The sequence below is a fragment of the Peromyscus californicus genome, unplaced genomic scaffold (genome assembly GCF_007827085.1).
Source record: "Peromyscus californicus insignis strain IS unplaced genomic scaffold, ASM782708v3 Scaffold_5__1_contigs__length_169319896, whole genome shotgun sequence".
NCBI lineage: Eukaryota > Metazoa > Chordata > Mammalia > Rodentia > Cricetidae > Peromyscus > Peromyscus californicus.
In genome coordinates this window covers 142,660,519-142,682,798 of record NW_026294573.1, presented here as the reverse complement: position 1 = coordinate 142,682,798, position 22,280 = coordinate 142,660,519, and the positions used below count along the sequence as shown (strand labels likewise).

Below are 22,280 nucleotides of genomic sequence, written 5' to 3'. Positions count from 1 at the left end.
GGACCTGAGATGCTCCCAATGCTATAGTTGCCATAATATTGCACTGAATTTTATTTACTCATTCCCGTAATGTCACTGGGGAAGTAAAACTATGGCAGGTTTAGACCTTATAGTGCCCGTAGTTAAGTATCAGAGTGAAGTCAGGGACAGTACAGTGAGATACAGGCCAACATAAGCACAGGGTGCTATAGATCTCTTACACAAGGGCAGAGAAAAGACACCATCAATGACATCTACAAGGTGTGCCTTTTGGTAGGAAACCTGTCCCTGGTTAGGAGAATCCAAGTTTATGCTCAGTTGCTAATAATTAGTAGTAGTATCATCTCTCACACTCTGATACATTCCAAGTCAGTTGATAAATTCAATGATCGTTGCATTATTAGGAATAAGGAGAAAAAGAATAAGAAGCTGGGGGAGATACTCTGGGCAGAGGAGCTCTTGGGAAGGCATAGGAGCCCAACTGTCTGGATAGGAACAAATCACAAAGCAAGCAGAGTCCAGAGTTATCGGAGAAAAGTGAAGAGAAAATGCACACAGAAAGATTCTAAAACACTTAACACAATTTCTCTAGCACTCATTCTGCTTATCAGCAAAATGATATAAAAACTGCCTGTACATGGTGTGTGTGTGTGTGTGTGTGTGTGTGTGTGTGTGTGTACATGCATGTGCGCACCCTGCACACCTAAGTGTATGCTAAATGAGCATCTGGTTAAGAAATGGTGAGTCATTGTCACAGTGTTTTCTAGAAGTGCATGATGGATTTTCACTTAATTTTGATGTGTAGCCATGGCCATGTTAGTTCTGACTGTCAGTATCAAATGGGATTATCTTCCAGTCTCAATTTTTCCACAAAAGGTGCCATTCCAGAAATAAGACACAGGAAATCAACTGCCCCTCATGATAGAGTAAGCAAGGCTTTGAGTGGAAGGACCCACATTGCCTCACACAGGAGTTCCAGCATCTGCTGGAGTGTGTCCCGGACAAAGTGTCATGTTCTGCAGAGGAGAGGCTAAAATATTTGGGACATAGCCCCAAAAATGTGAAATGAGAACAGGAGGATGAATGAATGACTGTGTGGAATAGTTAGATCTTATGCAAGGAGATGGGCACAGGGAACCTTCAGACCTGAATTCAGAACATTTGTAATGAGCGTACCCTGGGGAGAGGACACCTGATGTATAAAACTTAAACAGAAACACAAAAAACTGATTCTATTCTATTTGATTAAAAATATTATCAAAGAAAGTCACATTGGATTATAAGGTCATGAGATCATCCAAGGAAATAGCAGAAATGTATGGAACCACATAATGTTTGAAGATGTTAAAGAAAAACACACAATTGCTTGCCTTTCCATGACTTTCTATTTCCCAAGAAGAGCGTGGCCCTTAAGGGATGAGCAAAATCATCCTCAAACCCAGTAACCTGGAGGATTTTTCTCCTGTAGTATTTTAAAATATCATATTTTCACTTAGAATAGAGGAACTCCAGACTCTAAAGAAATACCAAAGACTGTCTCTAAAAACAGAAGGAGTGGCCAAAATGTGTCACAGTGGAACTACTTGCATTTCTCATTGGCCAGACTCCCTGGGTGCACCAACATACATTCCCACATCTACCCTGCTTTTAGATTTAAATATTTGAGTCTGTTCCTGTAATATAATTGTCAATTCAGTCCAAATGCTGTTTGCCTGAGTCCTTACTACAGACAGATGAAACTACCCAGCTCATAACCCTAAACCTTCTTAGATACTCTTTAGAATCACTTTTAATCTCAAAATTACTCAACCACTGTTTGTCCTCAGCATTCTTAAAAAGCTGCATATCTTCACAGTCCCTAAACTAGTCTGAATAGAACCTCATTGTTACTCATGTGCGTCCAGTCACTCAATGCCCATGATTTTCTCAATACCCTTAATTTCTTCCAGTCTTACATTTCTTTTGCTTGGAGATTCCCAGAAGTGAACAAACTCCTCCAGACCAGACGCATGTTGAAAAATATTCACACCCTTTCCTCTACATGTCAGAATCTGGAAATGTCCTTTGCTTCAGAGGGAAATTGACAATGCAGGAGCCAGCCACGGCAGGCTAATTGGCTTCATGCTTCTTGTTCTGCACTGAAGTAGTACTTAGGTTCTATGGCAAACTTGGTGATAAATGATAGGATGTGGACGTAAGTTAGCTTAGGTAAGAGTTGCCAGCGAGTTTGATGCACTTCTTAAGTGTTCCTTTCATAGATCCAGAAAAATCGGCCTAAAACAAGATGAGGAGGCCAAGGAATGTTCTGAAGCAACCATTTGGCTCTGTGCTTACTCAGAGCAGCATAGTTTTACCACTTCAAGCTTTATAGAGTTTCAGAATTATGTGGGTATTTCCTTATGAGACCAGGCCCCTGAGTAGTATTAGAAAACATTTGCTCCTTATTAGCTGATCCTGAAGGTTTTTAGGTGCATATTTTGTAAAGATGTGTAAGTGTATCATGAGTATTTTGATTGAATTGAATGACTTTTCATTAAACTCGGCAGAATAGTTTGATAGTTAAGCTTTCATCCACACAGTCTTTTCTTTCTGACACAATGAATAATGAAAATTGATTGCTTGGTTTTGAAGGTTTGGGGTAGATGACATTTTTTTAGAAACTTGAACTTTTTGCTTTTAAAGGGTGGAGTGATGTTCATGATGTAGGTGATCTTATTTCTTCTACCTATGGGCTTCTACACTGGTTTCTGTCTTTGCATAAGAATGGAAGAGAGAACTAAAGACTCTTACCCATATTACAATGAAAACAGAACAGACACTGGGTGAGATTAGTGTAGCCCTGCAGAACAGTCACTTAACTGTTAGTGCATTGGAAGTCGCTGTAGCCCACCCTGTAGTGAATGCAAGCTCTCAGGTTAACCCTGGCAACGAAAGCCCTGGGCAGCCCGACTGATGGGATGGAAGGTAAGTCTGAGAAGAGATAAAGGGAACAAATCACACAACAGATCCATTTCCAGGAAGACCACAGGAAACACAAGCAATCATCTCCTCCCTTCATAATATCTCTACACCCTAAGCTACTGCATCCACGCCTGTGGATGCTGTGGGTCAGCTTCCTCCGGCCCTCACATAGAAGCAGAGTTTTTCCATACATGTTAGTATCCTGCTTGAGGACACATAGCTGCTGTGGCTAGGAATGGGGTCTTTGTATGCTTTATGACTATGGGGTTGGTGCCAGTCATTCTTGGAAGCAAAGGTTACTAGCTAAGGCCCGAGGAACAGGAAGACAGAGTTGATAGAAGAATGAGACTCAATCTATCTCAGAGAAGTACACAAACTCCTTATCATCTATATAATAGGAGCTATAATAGTCACTGTACAGCTATGATGGAAACTATGCATTTGATGAGATTGGAAGTGCTTGTAAAGGAAGAAGTTAAAACTGGTTTAAACCACAGTGGAATTACTGTCATCCGTGGGGAGCTTGTTAGGGTACTACTAAAAGAATCCCATGATGATCGGAACGTATGAGCATAGTACATTTGTTTGTAAGTAGTCAGGACATCAAAGCCATTGCATGATAGCCGTACCCTGAAATTTAGAGGCTTCTCTCCGTAAGATTCAAACCACTGACATGATGTATCATAAGACATGGTCTAGAGAAATGGTTAGGCTGATAATGAAAATCTCAGGTTTCAGCATTATCAAAGGCAATGAGTCCCCAAGTAAATGTTCTGCTAGGACAGAAATATGATGAGAACATATGTGTGACTTCAAAGTAGAAGCCAGGTTGTAAGCTGTGGCTTGTCTGGAATTCTTTCTCCCCTACTCAATGCCATGCTATTCCAGCAATGCAGTGCATTCTTTACCACTCCAGTTCAAGTCACAGGAGCCAGAGGTGACAGTGATCCCCCTTTCCACTTCAGTTCTCTGAACTTCTGGGTGGCAACACATAGACTTAGAAAGCAGAAGCAGAATAGCTACGTTCTTTTTCCTTGCCTGTGTCATAGGCTGGCTCTGCCTGTGCAAACATGTTTTCAATGCATTCATAGGGTTCAGCATGCAGAGTGACTGCTGCACATTAGCAGGTGCAACCTCGAGCCTGGAAGATAACAGACAAGTGTTCCCCATCTAGTGCCTCCAGTCCCTCCTGAGCAAAAGAGGACGCTGTGGATGTGAAGGAGTGGGATGATACTGGATCCCTGTGGCTATTCATGTGACTAGCCTTATAACTGTGCACATTGTCTCTATGTGTTTGTTTCATGCTTAGCTTTTAAGGTGTTTCATTCCATATGGACTTTTCCTTCTGGCTCAGGGATTGAACCTAAGGTCTTGTACCTGCTATCCAAGCATTTTAAAGCTCACCTAAATCCCCAGCTCTGCTTGCATCCAGACAAAACAGCAAAAAGCTGGACTAGCTGCCCAAAGTTGTTATTTCTTTCATTACAATAAAGAAAGAAAGAAATGCAGCTTTTAATGTTGGACCAAACAATACAGAAATGGAAATTTTATTTTGAAAATTATTACTCCTTCTTACGATTAATATAATGGGCTTTCTAAAAAAATGTCATATTAACCCATCAGTATGATAAACATTTCCATTGTTTGTTTTGGCAATCAAAGGTCTCTACAGAAAACTAGAAATGTGTGGATTTTCCTTCATAGACACAGTGTGGTAACTTTGTATGAATTTTGGGGGGTTCTCTCTCTCTCTTTCTCTCTCTCTCTCTCTCTGTCTCTCTGTCTCTCTCTCTCTCTCTGTCTCTCTCTCTCTCTCTCTCTCTCTCTCTCTCTCTCTCTCTCTCTCTCTCTCTCCCTCTCTCTCCTTCTCTCTTTCAGGAGCAGTTTTCTGATTTTCTTTCCATGGTTTCCATAAGAAAAGATGCCATGTTCTGGTCCAGAGCCAGTGACTGGTGTGCAGCCCATGTTCTCATTCAGATGTCTCTCGTGTCCCTGTTTTGAGAACCTCACATTGCCCACTGCTTCTCATCACTGGCCAGCTTCACACAGCACTAGATGTCTTTTTTCTGTTTTTAAATAGAAGAAATAATGACTACCTAGTTTGAAAGGCTCTTTGGGATTATGGGTTTGGTTAATATCCTCTAAAAACAATTTCCAAAAACTGTAGTAGAAGATTATAAATGACTTTTTATGTGATTGCATCCCCTGGTGCTTTGAAATGAAAACACAATAACGAATATAAAAGCCTTTGGTCAGAAAAGCTAATCCTGAGTTGATGCCATTTACATTTAGATTTAAAGAAGTCAAGTCTATTTATTCTTTCAAACTTTGCTGCAGGTTTTAAATTGAGAAAACATGGAAATTAAAAGTCCTAGTGTGGTCATACACATTGTGAAAAGTTGTAATGCCTCAATTCAGTTGACTTCCAAGAATACTAACTGCGATAAACATAAGGTATGGGCAAATGCAGTTAGTTATGTTTAATGAAACAACTTTATTGCGGTAATTACTAATAATCTAATAATGGTTATCTAATATGTGATCCATGTAGAGGGAATTAGGGTCATTAGAGTGTAATAATGCTCCTGCTGTGCCTTCAGATCTGTGAATACACAAATATACATTACATATAAGACAGCCCATGACTTAACGATGGTTCAAGTTAACACTTTTTTCTTTGCTTTATGAGAATGCAGAAGCAATATGAATTCAGTAGACACCACAATTGTGGTATTTATTTATTTAATGGTTCCAGGGATAGAAACCAGGATTTTGTGTGTGCTCAGCAAGTTCTCTGTTACTAAACAGCATTCCCAGCCCCCTAGTCCTAATTTTGAATGTTGTAGTTTTCTTGGGCTTGCAACATGCAATTCATTCTTCTCTGCGATGCTGGGCAGCGACAACAATTTACAGCTCCTAGTCAGCCATGTAATCATAGGCAGAAGCAATCAACACTCTGCAGTGTGTTTTGTTGCTAAGCTGGTATGTTTAGTAGGTTAGGTGTATCCCATGTATTATTTTACTCAGTTGACAATGATTTTATCAGGACATAACTCCATTGCAGGTTGTGGAACATCTGTAGCAGTACAGTCCAATTCCCACCTTTTATGGGTAATAGAAAATAAAGCAGTATATCATAGTGGAAAGCTCTTCTACTCAGAATCCAGACCTTGGTTCTATTCCCAGATGGTCCATGTGACTAACAAAGCATCTATTTCTTCCATCACGATGTGAGAAATTCAGATAAATGTCTTTAGGGAGCTTTCCAAACCCAAAATTCTAGGACTCTGTGAGCTATAATTCTACTTCAAATGACAACTGGCCTTAAGCCCATAACATGGGATGCCTTTTACGATGGTAAGAGTAGTGGGAGGCCTGCTGAGCCCCTGGCAGCAGCTCTGGGACAGGGTGTGGTAAGCTAAGAAAATCCAACCTGATGGTGAAGAGCTGGGTCAGGATACCGTTGCCCTCTCCCCATCTCAGCCAGGGTCCAATTGCAAGCCTTCAATCACAAGGATGTGGAGGAGGCCTGTTTGGGCATGTACAGATTTTTGTTTTGCAACTCATACAGAGGGAGCCTGCTTATATAGGGTCAGGCTCCTGGTTCCCAGCCAACCTCTGTTTCTTATATTAAATACAGTCTTACAAATCAGAGTACTGAAGAATTGGAGACAGCATTTGGATGATGGCACCCTTACCATTCCTGTCTGTACTTTTGCTTCTTTTCCTGTTAAGGGCTCTGTTTGTAAATTAATCAGTTGCACATATGTATGTGCACACACACGCATACTTGTTTTCATACGTGCAGGTGCATATGTGTGTGCCTGTGGAGGCCAGAGGTCAACCTCATGTATCCTTCTTCAGATGCCATCTGCTTTACTGTTTAGACCCAGTCTGTCACTGAGAGTTGGAGTTTACCAGTTAGGCTAGGCAGGAGTCTACCTGTTTCCACCTCCACAGATGGCATGGACTAAAGGTGCATGCCACCACACCAGGCATTTGTGTGGGCATTGCAGACTGAACTCAGGTTCTCACATTTGCATGGAAAGCACTTGACTGGCCAGGTTATCTCCCCAGCCCCTCAGCCGGCTTTAACCCACTGCAAGCTTGAAGTGCATCACCCTCAAAGCACTCATGAGGGCCAGCAATGTAGCTCAATGGTAGTGTATTTGTGGAATGCCCTAAGTCCTAGATTCCACTCAAAGAAAAAACAAGCAAAAATCCATCAAAACCTTGTTTGAAAACTGAATCTCCTTCCTCTTCTAAAGTCTCTGTCACTTTCTTTGGGAAGATAATTTACTTAATGAAGCAAGTATGATTTGAGTTTTGTTAATTAGATAATAAGCATTTTTGATGATCTAATGCTAACCCTAAATTATGGGGGCCCAAAGAGTAACCAAGGTGTGTTTAGGTCACCCACTATCTAGTGTGGTCCATCCCTAACTATAGCACTTGCCCAGAAACCCAGACCCACCCAGGGGAGCCCACAGACTAAGCATAGCTGGCCCTGACTAACAGGAGTAGTGGACCTTAGGAAATACTTCCAAATGTAGAAGGAAAAGGGAGTGACTGTATGGGGGATGGGAATGCACAGGAAGTAGCATGACGGGAAAGAGACACAGGGACTGTCCACTGTCTGAGCAAAACAGCAAAAAACTCCTAGCAAACCAGGTCCTGCTCTCAGGAAAACAAGTGCTCCTAAGAATTGCGTGTTTCCGTACCGCATGCTCTCCAGAAGTACTGCATACACTCTTCACTCCTTTCCTTCCCCACTGTCTCTCTGCCAGCCCCTCAAATAAAAATAATGTCTTTTTGTATAGGCTACGCTGGCCTCAAACTAAAGATCCTGTTGTTTCTATCTCCTGAGTGCTGAGACAATAGATGTGTGTCAGTGTGCCCATCAAAAATATAATCCTAAAGAGCTCTGGATAGTATGGTAGTAATAAAAGAAGCCACCTGTGTGAACTATTCTCTGGAGAAATAAAATCACTAGTAGATATTATCTAGATAGACAGACAGACAGATAGATATAGAGATAGATAGATAGATAGATAGATAGATAGATAGATAGATAGATAGATGGATAGAGATGAATAGATAGTGTACATGAGTGTGCATGCGTGTGTGTGTGTGTGTGTGTGTGTGTGTGTGTGTGTGTGTGTGTGTGTGTGTGTTTGTAAAGGGGCAGATTATAAGGAATTGACCCATTTAGTTACAGAGGATGAGCAACTCCAAAATCTACAATTGGCAAGCCAAAGCCTGGAGAGAGCTACTGACAAGCTTGAGACTTTAAAAAAGCCAGTGTTTCTGTTGACTATGAAGGTAGAAAAACACCAGTGTCACATTTTAGCACCAGACCAGAGAAATCAGGCCTGCAGTAGGTTGGATATGGCCCATGTATATTGGGAGTTGTCTGCTTTACTCAGTTTACCTACTCAAATATAGCCATTATCCATAAGTACTATCAGAGATACACCCAAGAAAACCATTTTACCAGATCCGTGGGCACCCAGAGGCCCAGTCAGTTAACTCTTACAATTAACCACCATAACCTCCACAGTCTTTTGAGCATCCAATGACATTCCAACAAGCTTATCACTAAACACTCAATCTTCTGGGACATTAACAAAAGTCCCCCCATTAAATCATGGAAATTCTGGGCGATGTCTCAAGACTGTAGAGATACAAGTTAAATAGCTCTTTTCTATAATCTTGAGATAGCAGGTGTTCCAACTTTCCCATTTTTTTCCAGATTTTGAAATGTGTGTGTGTGTGTGTGTGTGTGTGTGTGTGTGTGTGTGTGTCTGTGTCTGTGTGAAAGAGAGAGATGACCTAAATGTAAGCAAGACACTCACATTTCATTTACTTATATATCAATAATCAGACGGCAATTTCATATACTGTTTTTAATGTGCCTCCATTATTTTTACTGTAGAAAGATGTGTAGAGTTTTATACTTGTGACATAATGGTGGTGCTTAAATTATCTCAAATTTAAAAGCAATTTGGCTTTCCAACTTCCAGATTAGGGATATTCAACCTGAACTGTTGCCAGTTGCAGTAACACTGTCTTCAGGATTGGTAGCTGACTTACCATTATGACTCAGAATATGTTGATCTGCTCTGGCGGGTGAGTGCATGTGCAAACCAGCCGTGGCTAATACCAGACATGCCTGGTAGAAGCTGTATAACTCAGTGTCTAGTCTAACTGCTCTGCCCCTTTCTATGTTCATTTATAATATTCAAGTATTAATAATAATACCTAACTCTTAGTAGTCAAAAAATTAAATTAGTTAATGCATATCAGTAGATAAGTTTATTGCTGGAAGGGACATGGAATATACAAAAAAAATTGCAATGTTTATAACTGCATACTTTTTAATTGTGAAATGCTATTTCAGCCTTGGCTCAAAATCACTTAACTTTGGTACATTTTGAGGGAAAGTGTTCATCCAGAACAGTAACATGAACATATTCAATTAGCCTACACTTTGGATAGACTAAAACCAAAACTTCAAAGCTCTAGCTGGCTTGAGGATGATGCCAGATTTAGAAAATGAGTTTGAGAAGATGAAATAGAAAGTAACACATTCTAGAATATGCATGGACCACAGAGCTCTGATTCACTTCACTACTTCTGTTCCGTTTAGTTTGTCGTAGTCAAAAAAACTGTTCATATTTTAAGTGGTTCTTTGGCATTTTAACATAGAAAACATTTGCAAACAAACCAGTGTATCCCACAGCAGGCCATGTTGGAGAATTCCCTGTGAAGCTCTTTGTCAGAATTTGAAGTGTTGGATATGTAGGGTGATTGGTATTTAGGGGAATTCACCTGACTGATGGAACATCATCCTTTGGTAAGTCAATAGGACTCAAAACTTCTGAGCCAGTTGATGGAGCAGCTGAGTCACACAACTCTCCTCTCTATTTGTGCTAATCTCTGGATTGCACAAACAACCATGTCATTCAACAAAGGATCTTGTCACCACTGAGATAGGTAGTGTGCAAGACATGAAAAGTGTTTTTAGGGTGATACATGAAGAAATCCTTTTAGTATTTGAGATGAACCTAATGAGTGCTCCAGTGTCATTAGGGTATGGTTGATATATTGTGCATGCCAATAAACTTATCTGGGAGTCAGAGAACAGAACAGCCACAATATTAAACATAGAGGTTAAGCTTTGGTAGCACACACCTTTAATCTTAGCATTCCGAAGGCAGAGATCCATCTGGATCTCTGAGTTCAAAGCCACACTGGAAACTGCCAGGCATGGTGACATATGCCTTCAATCCCAGGAAGTGATGGCAGGAAGCTGGAAGATCTATAAGGCGTGAGGACCAGAAACTAGAGTCTGGTTAAGCCTTTAGGCTTTTAGCAGCAGTTCAGCTGAGATTCATTCTGGATGAGGACTCAGAGGCTTCCAGTTTGAGGAAACGAGATCAGCTAAGGAATTGATGAGGTGAGGTTAGCTGTGGCTTGTTCTGCTTCTCTGATCTTCTAGCATTCACCCTAACACCTGGCTTCAGGTTTGATTTTATTAATAAGACCCGTTAAGATTCGTGCTACATTAGGGGGCATTTTACCACTACAATTCACTATTGCTGACTATAGTAGAGGCTCTGATACTTCTGGGGGGGGGGGCTGTATAACCTTCTTATAGGGTTAGTAACCCATAGGTAATGGAATAGAATGTCTCTGACTCATGGCTTTCTGTTTGCCTTTATCAGTTTAGTGGTATGTGAAAATGTTCATATTACCATTAACTTGTACTTCTATCAGTGATTGTTTTGGTTTGAAAAGTAGATTCTCACATTTGCAAGTTCCTCTGTCTGAAAAGCCGGTCACTAAGCACATATCCAGACCTAGTGTTGAAGCTGATTATATTGGTCAATGTGATGATTACCTTAGGAAAAATCTTCCTTTAACTGAAGAGGAATACTTTCCTCATTTACCAAGAGACTCCAGATAGAGGCAGATTGAATGGAGTGATTCAAACCCAGCATCGCCAAGTGCATGCTGCTGCTGTCAATGCTATGGCTTGTTTCATAGTTCTGCAACAGGGCTGCCCTGTGAATACCCTCCTTCTCTCTTGTTCCTAACTTGAAAATATATGGGTCAATTTGTATGCATTGGCCTGTTTATATTCATTCTATGTATTTGAAAAATTTCAGGAAAAGAAATTTGATCATGGTACCTCTATGTTATTATTTGTTTTCTTTGTTATTCTTATATTCTGTTCTTAGCCACGGTTATGCTGGCACATGCTTTCTTCAAATATTACTATAAATTTAGAATGCTTTTCTAATCAAAAGACTGTTAGAGTGAAGCCAGTTTTAGTTCATTATGAAACTCTGCACTTTTTCTTTTTGGAGAGCTTAACTCAGAATGCACGGGGCTGCGCCTCCTTGTATTTTCCATTATTTTTTTTCTTTTCAGAAAGCATGCCATTCATTTAATACTTCATTACAGCCCAACTGCAGTATGTATACATGGCGTGCAAAATGAGCCATTTTGTTTTAAAACAGATTGCAGATGAAAGGAAACCATTCATTTCTTGCTCGCTTGCTGTAATTACTAGAGCACTAATTACTCCAAATCACTGACACGCAGGGTCAGGGAAGATGACAACAGAAGCATCAGAGGAAAGATGTGGCTCACTGACTGTGACAGATTTTCATGTTCTCAGCCATGCTATTTTTTATGGCTACTGTTTTCCAGTTTGAGGGGGGTGGAGAAAACACACACACACACACACACACACACACAGTCAAGATTGCTCAATGTTTACTATTATTTCATTCGCAGTTTGACGGTGAGAACATGTATATGAGCATGACAGAGCCGAGCCAGGACTATGTGCCAGCCAGCCAGGTGGGTTAATTAATCTTCTCTGCCTTGTTTCAAATTGTAATTAAACAAATTCAAAGAGTTGCATTGCAAATGAGTAGCACTATCAGTAACTGCCGCAATCAGGAATAATCATAATTTATAAACAAAGCATTTAAGCCTTGTTTCCAGTTAATGAGATGGAGCTGATAAAGCACCAGCTTTGGCATTTGTTGGAGGATGCTACCTTGCTTCCCCTCCAGAATGGCAAGCAGCTGTTTTGCCAGCATGAGCTTTCCTAAACAGTTGTGTTACCTTTAGGAAATAAAGTCTTTACAGGTGCAAGTTATTTGTGTTTCTGACTGTGGATGAGTTTATCATTGTAAGCAACACATGCCACCAATAGCTTCAATTATCAACTGTTTAGGGCCATTTTCAAACACGCATTATGTTCATCACTGAGGTATTATGGCTAGTGAGTCCTAGATGGCTGCTTTTAGGACTTTCTGGGGGGCAGGGGAGAGAGTGGCTTTTAGGTCCCTGAGCACAAACATGATTGAAATCTTTCAAGGGCACCTTTGTGTCCATTTCCCTAGGAAAGGTTGACAAGGTATTTAATCATGAGAAGTGACAACAAAAGTGGAATGGGAATGTAAATGGTTACATTTATGAAAGTAAATGCTTGCCTATTTATTTTTAGATACTTAAAACCGGGCCCTCTAATTCAGAGAGGGCAGTTAAAGCAAAATTATAACTGCCCTAGGGTGCCGGGATAACATAGAATATCTGAACACTATAAGCAAAAATAAATAAGCGAATAAATGAGAGTAGGGAGAGTTCACGGGAGCATTTTGTGGACATGAACCTATTTTTTTCTTCAATGGAAAAAATCACATTTGCCTGGGATTTCAATAGCCAGTTACTGAAAGCATAAACTCCCAGGTAGTAGTTTTCAATACCTATTTATCTGCCTGAGTTCATTTGATCACTGAGAGGAGAGGGGTGCAAAGGGGCTACGTACAAAGTCATTTTCTTTCATGGTTGTTGTCAGAAAACACAATCTAACGCATATAACAGGAGTGTTCTCTGTGAGCAAATGTCTTCTGCTTAACTAAAAACAGGCAGGCGCATGTCTCCATGAACTCAAAATTTATTTAGAAGTCATTATTACCACTGCCTTGTCTGACAGACATTCTGGACACTCCACTATATTGTCCAACCATAAAGATCATCATGAAGTTCAAAGACCCGGATTCTGTTGGCTTCCATTCTATTGAAAAGATCAGTGTAAGAACCTCTCTGAGAGGCACGCTTTGCATGTAGAATTCTTCCTTTACTGAATTCATTCTGCTAAGTACCCTCCAGGACCCATAGGTAGTTCTGAATAGGACTGTTTGATTAAAAAATGAAAAATGTTACTATTAATTTGCTTCTAACCATCAATCCCAAAACTGTACTGACAAGTTTAGTATTACTATTAGATTAAAGCAAGCCAGTACCATCTCTTTGGGCCTTTAGGGTTTTGAAGTGTGAAGGCTAATTGAATTTGTTTGAAACAGTAGAAACACAAACTCAATAAATGATTACTGTTATAAAGCAGCTGCTCGCTCGCAGAGAATCATTATGTCCGTCTTAAGGAGTTTTGGATAAAGGATGGCAACTTCAGAATATATGCATCTTTGCAATTCAGCTCCTTAGATTTCTAAATTTGACTATAGTGAAGAATATTAATCCCTTACTAAAATCAAACAACCAGCATTATTTTTTCTTAACATTTTTGTCAGGAGTTCTTAAGAATGTTTCCAATACAGTGACTGTTTACAATGAAGGAATAAAGAGATCCAAATAAATTTTGTGCTTTCTAAATATATGGCATCTTTGCAAGCCAGGAGCAAGGCATTTTTTTAAATAATGCAGAACATATGAAAATGTTTTGTTTTGTTCTTTTTTAGAATGAGTTGTTTTAAAAATTAGAGCAATGAAAGATAGTACATACCCTAGATGCAAATAAACTTCACATATTACCCAAGTCAAATGGCCTTTGCTAAATTTTACACTTAACATTCTTTTTGTTTCCTGCAATATACTGTGTTCAAGAATTCATTCCCTAGTGTTCTTTTTGGGAATTTTAATCAAAGTATCCTTTAGGCAGCCATAAATAGAATCTTAGTCACCCTGTAGGAAAGAAAAGAGTTTTGTTCCGTTTCCTACCTAACATCAAACAGCTGTGTAGTTTAGTAATCCAGGACAAGTTACCTCATTGCATCACTCAACATTATAATTCCTGTTTAGTTTTCAGCTTGGTGCCTGCTGTGGGACTTACAGACTACGTTGCTAAGTAGCAACATATGGAACAGTGTTTTGCTGTGATGCTTCTGCAAGCATATAGCATAATCCTGAACTTGAGATGATTTTTATAGAAAGCCTATGCTGGAGCTGCTCCAGAAATGAAAGTACACTGTAAAAATTAATGATATTCTTTCAGATAGTCTCAAAGGGCTCCTTGCCCTATCTGCTGAGTGCATTCTCTACCTCTTAAGCTAGTGTATACAGACCCTTAAATTTTTTTTTCAAATGGCTCAGTAATTGATAGGTCTTAAATTGAATACCCCAGGATCATAAGACTGACAAGTATGTAAGAAAAGCCCATAACATTGCCACTGCACCCTGGTGCCATGCTTGGAAAACTATTTCCTACTCTAACAGGTGTAACTGTTCTGGGCACTCAGGACTTGGATTTAAACACCATTTAGCTTGTTTTAATCCTGAATGCAATCATCTTACTCCATGCAGTGCAATATTTCTTTTTGTGTTTCCAAAGCCTGTCCAAAGGGACCATTGTTGCTGGATAGCTCTTGACCTTGCAAGATTGGGCTTGTCCAATTTGAGGGAAGATGTGAAGAGATTATAGGAGAGCCAGGTGGAAAGGGAACAGCCTGCTTGTCATGCTTGAGAGAGACAGCAGAGTTAGACTAAGACACAAAGGAGCAGACACATAGAAAGAACAAGTCAGGAGATTCAGCATGAAGACCATTGTTAACATACTTAAGATCTTCCCAAATGAGTAGATGATATTCTTGCCACACACAAGGATAAGAGCTCCTCTGTGATGATGGCCGCACTTATCTGTTTCACTGCAGTAACCATCATTTTATGTTGATGCCCCACATTGTGCTGATTATCTTGAATAGATACAAAAAAATTTACTTTAAAATTTATCTAGACTGCTACACCAGAAAGCATGCCATGGTGGTGGGAACTGGGCTTCCTGCCTGAGCTGGATTTCCACCAGAACCTTCTCCAGGTTCTCAGATACACCTTCTGTGGAGTGCTCCTTACGGCTTACCACATGAAGCTCCTCCCTGGCTCCCAACTGCAGTGTAGCATCTTCCACAGCATCTTAGATGTGTCTTGACTTGATGTGTCAGTGGCCCTCTGAATTAAGTGCATCACAGGGATGGGGACCACCTAGTTGTCTTCATCAGTGCCCTCTGTGGCCCCTGAGATAGTCTATCCTTGGCTATGCATCATTGCTTCCCGTTCTTTCTTCTTCTACAAGCATTTCAGGAATATTCCTTTTCACGATACATCTTCATACTCTGCTCCCTGGTGTTCACTCCTAGAGACAGCATTGTGTGTGCTCCATGCCCCTGCTTCTGCTCCTTACAGTGACAGGTCTGTGTGAAAAGATGGGGAGGATGAGTGTTTTTATACAAGGAAGAGTCCCTTGCTGGGGGATTTTCAAAGTTTTTTTTTTTTTTTCTGATATTCAGTAATGGAAGCATTTAGGTTTCATGATTAAAACCTTTTTTTTTTCCTTAGAAATTACTTCATCCCTGCCCTTGACATTCAGAACACTACATGTTTTCTGTTCTATGTGATTGTCTGCCCCACCCCCATCCCACCCACCCTGCTTCCAGCATCCTTCCTTCTACCATTTCTTCTTCCTTTCCATCGGCTGCTTCCTCTCTGGGGAGTTATGCTTTGCTTGAATGACTTGTTTGTACTAATTCAGAGTCTAACACTGAACCCTAAATGTTAAGCACCCAGATCTAAGAGCATACTCTACATTCTTCTCAGTTTCTGATCCATTTTCTCTCTGCTTCCTTCCAATCTCCAATCCGCACTAGAATTCTGTCTCTTATCTGATATCAAAGTCTCAAGGTCTCAAACAAGTAGTAAAAGCTATGCTTTAGATGACTGTCCCTAGAGGTCCAAACATCACCTCCATGCTCTTCTGCATAATGGTACTATCTGGAAGGGAAATAGGGCCAAGTGGGAGATCCTTACATCATACAGGACACACCCTTAGTGCAGATTGGGGGACCATAAGCCCCTTCTCTCTTGATTCCAATTGCTATCCAGCAGGCCCACCAGTAGCCTAAAGCAACGGGGCTGTCAGCCATGCACTAAAACCTTTAAAACTATGCACCAAAAGAAACCTTTCCCTTTATAAGTTAATTGCCTCACATACTTCTTTATTCATGAGGCTAACCAAAACAGTAAAGTATAGCAGCAGTGTTTCCCTGCGGTAGTAGTGAGCCCTGACTCAAACTACATTTCAAGTACAAATGAAAATCCAGAAGCATCTGTGCATGTAGGGAAACTCTCCCTGGGAACCCCAGGTTTGGTTTCTGACTCTTCTGGGGAACTGTACCTGGCAGACTCCAATTTACCATTTCTTCAAGGTGCAGTGCATGCCTTCCAGTTTTCAGATTCTCATGTCGGACTTCTTTTTCTCATACTGACAAAATCACTACCCAGTCTGTGAGCACAGCCCTGTGTAGGCTTCCTCATCACTTGGACCGTGCTCACCCATGTAGTGTGGACTCTACTTCTCCCCCATGACTTTTGAGTCTTTCTTCTCCTTTCAGCCACACTGTTGTGCTCTGATCACCAGCCTCATGAATTCATCTAACTGTTCACTTCCTCCACCTTTCTGCTTCTCCTCAGTGTTACTGGGAGGTGGACCTCCAGGTCTCGGCAGGGTCTCACATCTTTGCTGTGGAGGAGCAAGCTCCTTACTCTGTGGCACAAGGCCCCCAGAGTCTGGCCTTGTCTTCCCTGTATGGTTGTGAACCCTTGAAGATGCGACTTGTTGCTCTTCTTTCTTTCTGAGTCTTCTGTGCCTGAATAATATTTGAACTGTCAGAGTTATGCAGCACCATTTGTTGAAAGATAAGTAAATAAATAAGCATATTATGTGTGTTTTTGTCACATTGATTCTCTGAGATTTCCATTTGCAAAGATTCTCAACCTTGTACTGCGGAAATGTAATGTACCTCGAATTACTTGGTTTATTGTCGTATTACCACATGTCTGGGGATAAGCTAGGACATATTTAATCTGGGATGCCAGTGTCCCCTTCTCCTGGGAGAGTCATTTCAAGAACAAGCCTTGCAGACTTAACATGACACTGAGTTAGACAATAACTAGACGCACACTGCAGCAACTTTTTGCTGTTTGTAGTTAACAGCCCCACAGCAGTACGGCCACTTGGCTCTCCAAATCCATCTTCGCAACAATATTTTTTTCAAAAAAATATTCTTAGGATTATGTTCTAAAATTTGCAAACATGCCAATGACTCTCTCTTTTGTAATTGTATGTTTTCCTAATAAGAAAACACTGTAGTAGATCAGAGTGTAAATGAGACATGGCAAAAGGAACCTAGAAAGGGTGGTATTTTTAAAGAAAAAAATCTTTATCATGGGCCATAAAAAGTCCATAATTGTGACATAATTTTGAACTAAAAATTAGACTGATTGCTTTTAGATTGATTCCTTTTGGAAATTTTTCTAGAGTAAAGTTGACTTGACTTTTTGACCATTGGCCTAATAAAATGATGAAGCTGCATGCATTGAGTAATCTAGTTACCCCAATAGAGTCTGGCATCTTAACAAGCAGCGACTAGTTACTCAAACCAGTCTTCAGTATAACATTCACATGATTACTGTGCGGTCCCCCAGGTATTCATTACAAGACAAAATTGCTCCTGTTGCCTTGCATACAAGCTGAGTTTTCAATGGGAAATGAAAGGATGCCTGGAAAAATAGGCCACCTAATTAAGTTAAACTACTCTAGCATTTGGCTTGACATCTTCATTACTCAAAATTTAAAAGATGCCTCACTTGAACACACAAGTTACTATTGTTTATGTTATTTTCTTCCTAAATTGGCTTCTTACATGGAAGTCTGTTTCTCTGCATTATATCTTGAAATAGCTCACATATTTCTCTACTTTATGAAAATGTCTTAATGGTTGTATGGATACTGAATACAGACACCATACAAATAGATGTCTTTAAACTCATGCTCATTAAAGACACATCAGTCTTCCTGCATATTTTCTGGATCATTTATGTACCAGTATAGTTAAATTTATTATTATTATTAATTATTATTTTATTTCATTTTATTATTATGTTGCTGACTGTTGACTCTGTTAATTACAATGATGATCCATGTGTGAAATACAAATTTCTTAAAAATGTAGATAGACCATAAAATGTAGACTGAAATCCATTTGTCCCGGACAAGTGTTGTGTTTCAACCCTGCCAGCAGAGCTATTTCAGGAACATTTTAAAACATAAACACATGTGAAGCTCTCCATCCCCTGATTGCCAGTTTCTACTCATTGACACTAATGAGGCTGCTGACAGGTTAAATGTTGTGTATCATATACATTTCCAAGCGGTGGGATTTGTGAATATAGGACTCATTTTTTACTTTCAGAAAATGAATGTTTGTTGCTGGGCATGCTTGAGCATTTCATTATAATTGTCTAATAGTCTGTTTTTTCAGGCATTAGGGAAATGCATCTCAGTGATAAAAATTATGAAAACACATGAATGGAGCAGCATTAGTGGTAAAAACAGATCCTGGAAATGCCAAGCTCCATTTGGAGCTAGGTTTTCTCCATGGGAGAACCTCATGGCAGGCAGTGGAAAGAGGCCTGTGCCGTAGAGCTCAGCTGACCGTCACACAACAGCGACTGATACAGTTTGAAACTAATTCTTTGCCTTGTGCAAAATTGCACTTCGAATTTCCTTTTCTTTGACACATAGATGAGTAGGACTTTTGTGATAAAATGTGTGTTTATCACACACTATATTTTTGGACACTCATAATAAACTTGTCACCAAAGAATGCCTAAAAACATAGTGGCATTTCCGTGTCGGAACAGTAGTGTGTTGAGTCATGATGCCTGTGTATACCAACTGTTTCCAAGGCAATTACATTTTGTTCTAAAAATCACTAAAACTTTAATATGTCAAGTAGGAAAGATTATGCTCATTTTTAGTATAAGTACAATGCTAAGGCCTGAGGGATTTTTTCCACTCACCCCAGGTCTCTGGTACTTTCTGCTGTCCCCTTACCTGCCGCCCCAAACACCTTTCAGAAGTGTTAAGTTTCCCTAAGTAGTTTCAGTTCCTGGGTTTGGAAACAGAACCAGCTAGACTTCCCAGAAGTTCAGAGGTTTCACTTTAATTTTTATTTATTTCTGTATTTTTTCTATACTTCATCTGACCTTTATTATTTAATAGTTTAGATACTTAACATTTTGCAGAAACCCTAATAGGTTGGCATTGGTTGGTAGATGTCTTGGATTGTGTTCATATCGACCTTGCTGTCTATAGGTTCTGGCTATTTGATCCTATCAACAGGAAGGCCAAATAAGTGACCGCAAAGACCAGCACCACATTATTGCGATGGGGCAGTTCACCAGATCTCGGAGGGTCACAGGTTGAAATCAACAATGAGGGCTTTTCTGGATACAGTGGGAAGGGCATTCTTTAAGAGCTAAACCTACTGTGAGTTCTTAGGTCCTGAAATCACAAAGCAGAAAGGTTTGGGAGGACACAGGGGTGAGGGCTGGTGGCTCTACACAGCCCTCACCTTTGAGAAGCTGAACTCATCCTTGTCCATACTGGAAGGAGGCCTTTACTTCTGAAACTGTGAACTTAGCCAGTTTCCCAGGTCCCATGCTCTTGTGAGGGCAGCTTAGTGATGCATAGCTGTTTACATTAGCCTCTCTGTTGAGGAGACAGTCGCAAGGCTGGCTATCTTACTCAGCTGCCATTTTGTTCCATTCACCTTCTCCTTTATTTCTTATGATCTGAAGCAGATGATGAGTTTTAGTAGGACATTTAAGTTTGCTGGAAGCTTAAGTTAGTATACCCCTTCCTTGTGTCAAGAAGGAATTAGATTCATAAAAATGAAAGTGACTGTCAGCCACACTTTCTGCCAGTGAAACTGAGGTAAAGCTTTGCCAGCATCTTCTTCAATCCTTACATCACTCAAGGGGGCTGAGACAGTTTAAGTGACATGGAAAACACCAAAAAGTAAATGTCACATGAGCTCTTCAGGCTTGGGAAGGTTAGCCTCCATCTTTGTTGGATGAGGCTTCATTTTATTTGAAAATTGTGTCACTTGTTGGCATCTTAGCCTCAGTTGTTTCCCAAATTAAAAGAGCTGCACAGTGTGGCATGCATGGGGTGCTTTGAGAATTACTAGGTTCGACCAGATGAAACAGTAGCTACTTGAACTTTTTAAGTAATAAAATCAGCAAACGCATCTTTGTTCACATACAAAAGCCTTATATTTCTGTAAGGTGGCTATTTGCAGCATCAGGATTTGGTTTATCACTGGTAGTGATTGCTTCCTCCTCCTCTAGACAAGTCTTGTCTGCACCACCACAGACATACACTGCAGACAAGGAAACTGCAGCCCAGAAACGCTGACGGATTTGCTTGTTTTACATATACTTTGGAATAGGAGAAATCCATACTTTTTAAAAAATTTAATAAGTGAACAAAATTCATTAGATTTCAACACACTATCTTAAACATGAAATTTTCATAGCACTCTGTGATTCCATTTAAGCATAAACATAGAACTCTAGAATATTCTCCTAAGGAAATAATTGGATATGATTCATCACAGTGATTCATAACAGGAAAACTGGGAACAGTCTAAATATTCAAAATTAAAACCTGATTAAATAAATTACAGAACAATGAATAATATACATAGATTTGAACAATGGTCTAAATAGTGTTCATTAGCATTAAAAATCATTCATGATATTATATGTGAAGAGGTTAAATTACAGAGTGTTGAAATAAATATATCTTACAGGTATTAACTGATCTTATGGACTAGGGCATTACCCATAACCTGCACATTTCTTTCATTTTTCTTACTTCACCATGACAGCCTCTTCATGAGTTGACCACTGTTGTCTCTGTTGTATAGACTTGGGATTTGAGGAGAAAAGAAAGTGGTTGTTCTTGCTAAGAGGTGATCTGAGATTTGTGTCTGGTGTTTCTAACTCCTAAATCAGACCCCTGTGATAGGATTTTCCTTATTAAAAATGAAAACAAAAGGTCACAATGAAATATCAAGTGTGCAGTAAAAAGGCTCTAGGAAGACATACATTTCAGGACTGTTCTCCTTTTTCAAAACTTGGTTTACTTAGATTACTTATAAAATAAAACAATTTGTAAAACAAGATCTCTGAGTGTATTCGGTCATAAGAACTAAAAAGAAATGTTGAAAAAGTAAAGGTTACATTTTACCTAAGATTATGTATTTAAAATTGAAATTAAATACTTCATTTAGCCCAGTAAACAGCACATGGAATGGTGGTCTGTCACTGAAAATCAGATGTGACCCTGACTGCGGTCTTGAAGAAACTCCTCAGCTTTGGCTTGCTTTCCCTCATCACCCATGTGGGTAGTGGGAGCACATTGTTTTCAGGAAACCAGTTATTGTTTTTGCTTTTGTTTTCCATTATTTATGACAACTACACCCCATGCTTGGTTTTAAAATGTCCTCTAACATACTGTGAGGACACACTAAGAGGAAGCAATTCTCTTTCCCATTCCAAGATCATTAATAAATAATGGCATAAGAAGCCCTTTGCTACCAGTAACAGCCATGAGAGACAGACGTGGGTCAGGCAACCATGTCCCATGCACATCTGGTATAAGTGCTGGCCTTGTGACTCCCAGATGCTTGAAGCTGCACCTTATTAATCTGACCTCAGCTCTTCCAGTTCTAGCTCCTAGATTCTCTGGGTATGCTTAGTTAGACCCCATTTTCTAGTTTCACACAGGCTTTGCATCCCGATTTTTCATAACCAAGCTGTGATCTTATACCCCAGTGCTGGCAGAGCTCTACACTGAGCTCATACCCCACTTTGTTTTGGTTGTTAATACTGCCCTTGCTGAGGAAAGTCTTACTTTGAGCCTCATTGCTGCCGCATGTTCAGGCATGGGTCCATGACATGGTCCTCCCTCATCACACTTGGACAGAAATATCTGATCTACAAGCCCTATGATTTGTGTAATCTACTGATAGCAACACTCCAACATTCCAGCTCTGCATAATTCCCCTTCCATCGCCTTCTGTAATCACCTAGTTTGACATTTCAAGCATATGGCCTTTACAGGGGGCTTAGATTTCCTATTCTGCCTCCCAATTTGCTCCTTCCTACAGACTGTGTTCTGA

The 22,280-nt window shown here is 40.0% G+C and overlaps 1 protein-coding gene across 3 annotated transcripts in view; it reads left to right on the top strand.

Moving 5' to 3' along the window:
• Tox (thymocyte selection associated high mobility group box) overlaps window positions 1–22,280 on the top strand; it is a 313,402-nt gene that overhangs the window by 145,265 nt on the left and 145,857 nt on the right. For 2 of the 3 annotated variants that reach the window (XM_052718877.1, XM_052718876.1), the window contains exon 3: window positions 11,746–11,811. The exons of the other annotated variant lie outside the window; for it this stretch is intronic. In XM_052718877.1, coding sequence (XP_052574837.1) covers window positions 11,746–11,811 — 66 coding nt within the window. The remainder of the gene's footprint in view (window positions 1–11,745; window positions 11,812–22,280) is intronic. 3 annotated transcript variants of the gene reach the window in all.